The following is a 1,577-nucleotide window of genomic DNA, read 5'->3' as shown; positions in this document are numbered from 1 at the left end:
TCGATCTAATTCGTCCCCGTGAACTTAACCCAACAAAAACCTTTGCTTCAACCATACTTCTCCAAAACTCTCCCTTTCTTCACCACTCTTCTTTGTACATAATAAATATAATATATATGCATCTATACTTGGTAGTAGAGAGGAGGATTCGTCTACGACAATGCTAGAATGGCTCAATTCAGACAATCGGGAACTGAGAGATTCAGCGGCGGTCGCGGCGGAGCAGCTTCTTCCGATCACGTAGCGATCGGGATCCGAAACGGCGTCGGAGGAGCTAAAGCTACTAACCGGTGGAGACGATCCGTGCGAGCTGATAAGATTCGTCGACTTGGAATCGGCTCTGTTGTGTTTGTTCTTTGCCTTGTCCTCCTTGTTACTGTTCTAGCTTACTATTATATCTCTGGTTTCACTAGTAATGGCTACGATGATAAAGGTTCGTTTCTTTCTCGATCCATCTTTGTGTTGTTGTTGAAGATGCTGCTGGGAATTGAATTGTTTCTCATACGTTTTTTGTTTTCCTTGGCAGGGTTTGATTCATACGAAGGTGATTTTTTGACGAATGTGACTAGAATAGATCCTTCAAAGGTGCTTGAGTTTGGTCAAGGCTCAGTTGTTCATGGACGAGATTCTAGGGATAAGGATGATAGAAGAAGAGATGTTGATTATAATGAGGATGGGGTGGAGCATAAATCTGATGTGAATAAGGATGTAGCAGTGAAAGGGATTGGTATGTATAATGAAGCTGGAAGGAATGAACTTAAGATGTATGAAGCTGAGTATCAAGCTACGCTTGCGAAAAACAAAAGCGATGTGCATCATGAAGGAGTTGATATTGATCCTGAGGATGATGATGCGATTGATTCTCATGATGGGGATGAGTATGTTGATTCTGGGCATGAGGATGACAATGAAGAGCAGAGCAAGGAGAAGGTTAGCGAGGTTGTTCATTCTATGACTAAGGAGAAGGATGATGGAGCTATGTCGAAAAGGTCACTTGGGGATTCTTCTCTTGTTAGCAAGGGTGGTAAGTCCGGGAAAGCGTCGAGGTCTGATACAAAGAGAAGAGGTCGTCGCAGATCTTCAGGTGATCAACTTGTAATTACCATGGTTGAGAAAGTTAGTTTGGGTATTTGTTGCTCATCATTTCATTTGTTGTTTAAATTTTTCAGGTTCATGTGAAATGAAGCTATTGAATTCTAGTCAACCAATAGTGGAGCCCTTGAATACTCGAAAATCTGCTAGATTCTCTTTACAGTACGTGGAGAGGGAAGATAAACCTGATGGAGAAGAACAGTGGGAGCCTAGATTTGCAGGTCATCAGAGTTTACAGGAGCGAGACGATTCCTTCGTGGCGCAAGACAAGACAATTCATTGTGGCTTTGTCAAAGGCCCCAAAGGATCTCAAAGCACTGGATTTGACCTGACAGAAGATGATACTAATTATATCAGTAGATGCCACATCGCTGTGATCTCATGCATCTTTGGCAATTCTGATCGCTTGAGGCCTCCTGCCAACAAAATGGTATGCTTCTATATCCGTTGTTGAGATTATGATTATGTTGTTTGGTCGTCGCTTT

General features: G+C 42.4%; 1 protein-coding gene across 2 annotated transcripts in view; it reads left to right on the top strand.

Annotated features, from left to right (window-relative positions):
- Positions 1–1,577, top strand: part of LOC104742011 — a 6,934-nt gene continuing 5,357 nt past the window's right edge. For both annotated transcript variants that reach the window (XM_010462969.1, XM_019236238.1), the window contains exons 1-3: positions 1–433; positions 527–1,084; positions 1,170–1,522. In XM_010462969.1, coding sequence (XP_010461271.1) covers positions 169–433; positions 527–1,084; positions 1,170–1,522 — 1,176 coding nt within the window. In that variant the 5' untranslated portion in view covers positions 1–168. The remainder of the gene's footprint in view (positions 434–526; positions 1,085–1,169; positions 1,523–1,577) is intronic.

The sequence above is a fragment of the Camelina sativa genome, chromosome 14, assembly GCF_000633955.1.
Source record: "Camelina sativa cultivar DH55 chromosome 14, Cs, whole genome shotgun sequence".
Lineage (NCBI taxonomy): Eukaryota > Viridiplantae > Streptophyta > Magnoliopsida > Brassicales > Brassicaceae > Camelina > Camelina sativa.
Note: the sequence above shows the minus strand (reverse complement) of the source record. Positions and strands in the feature narration are given on the sequence as shown.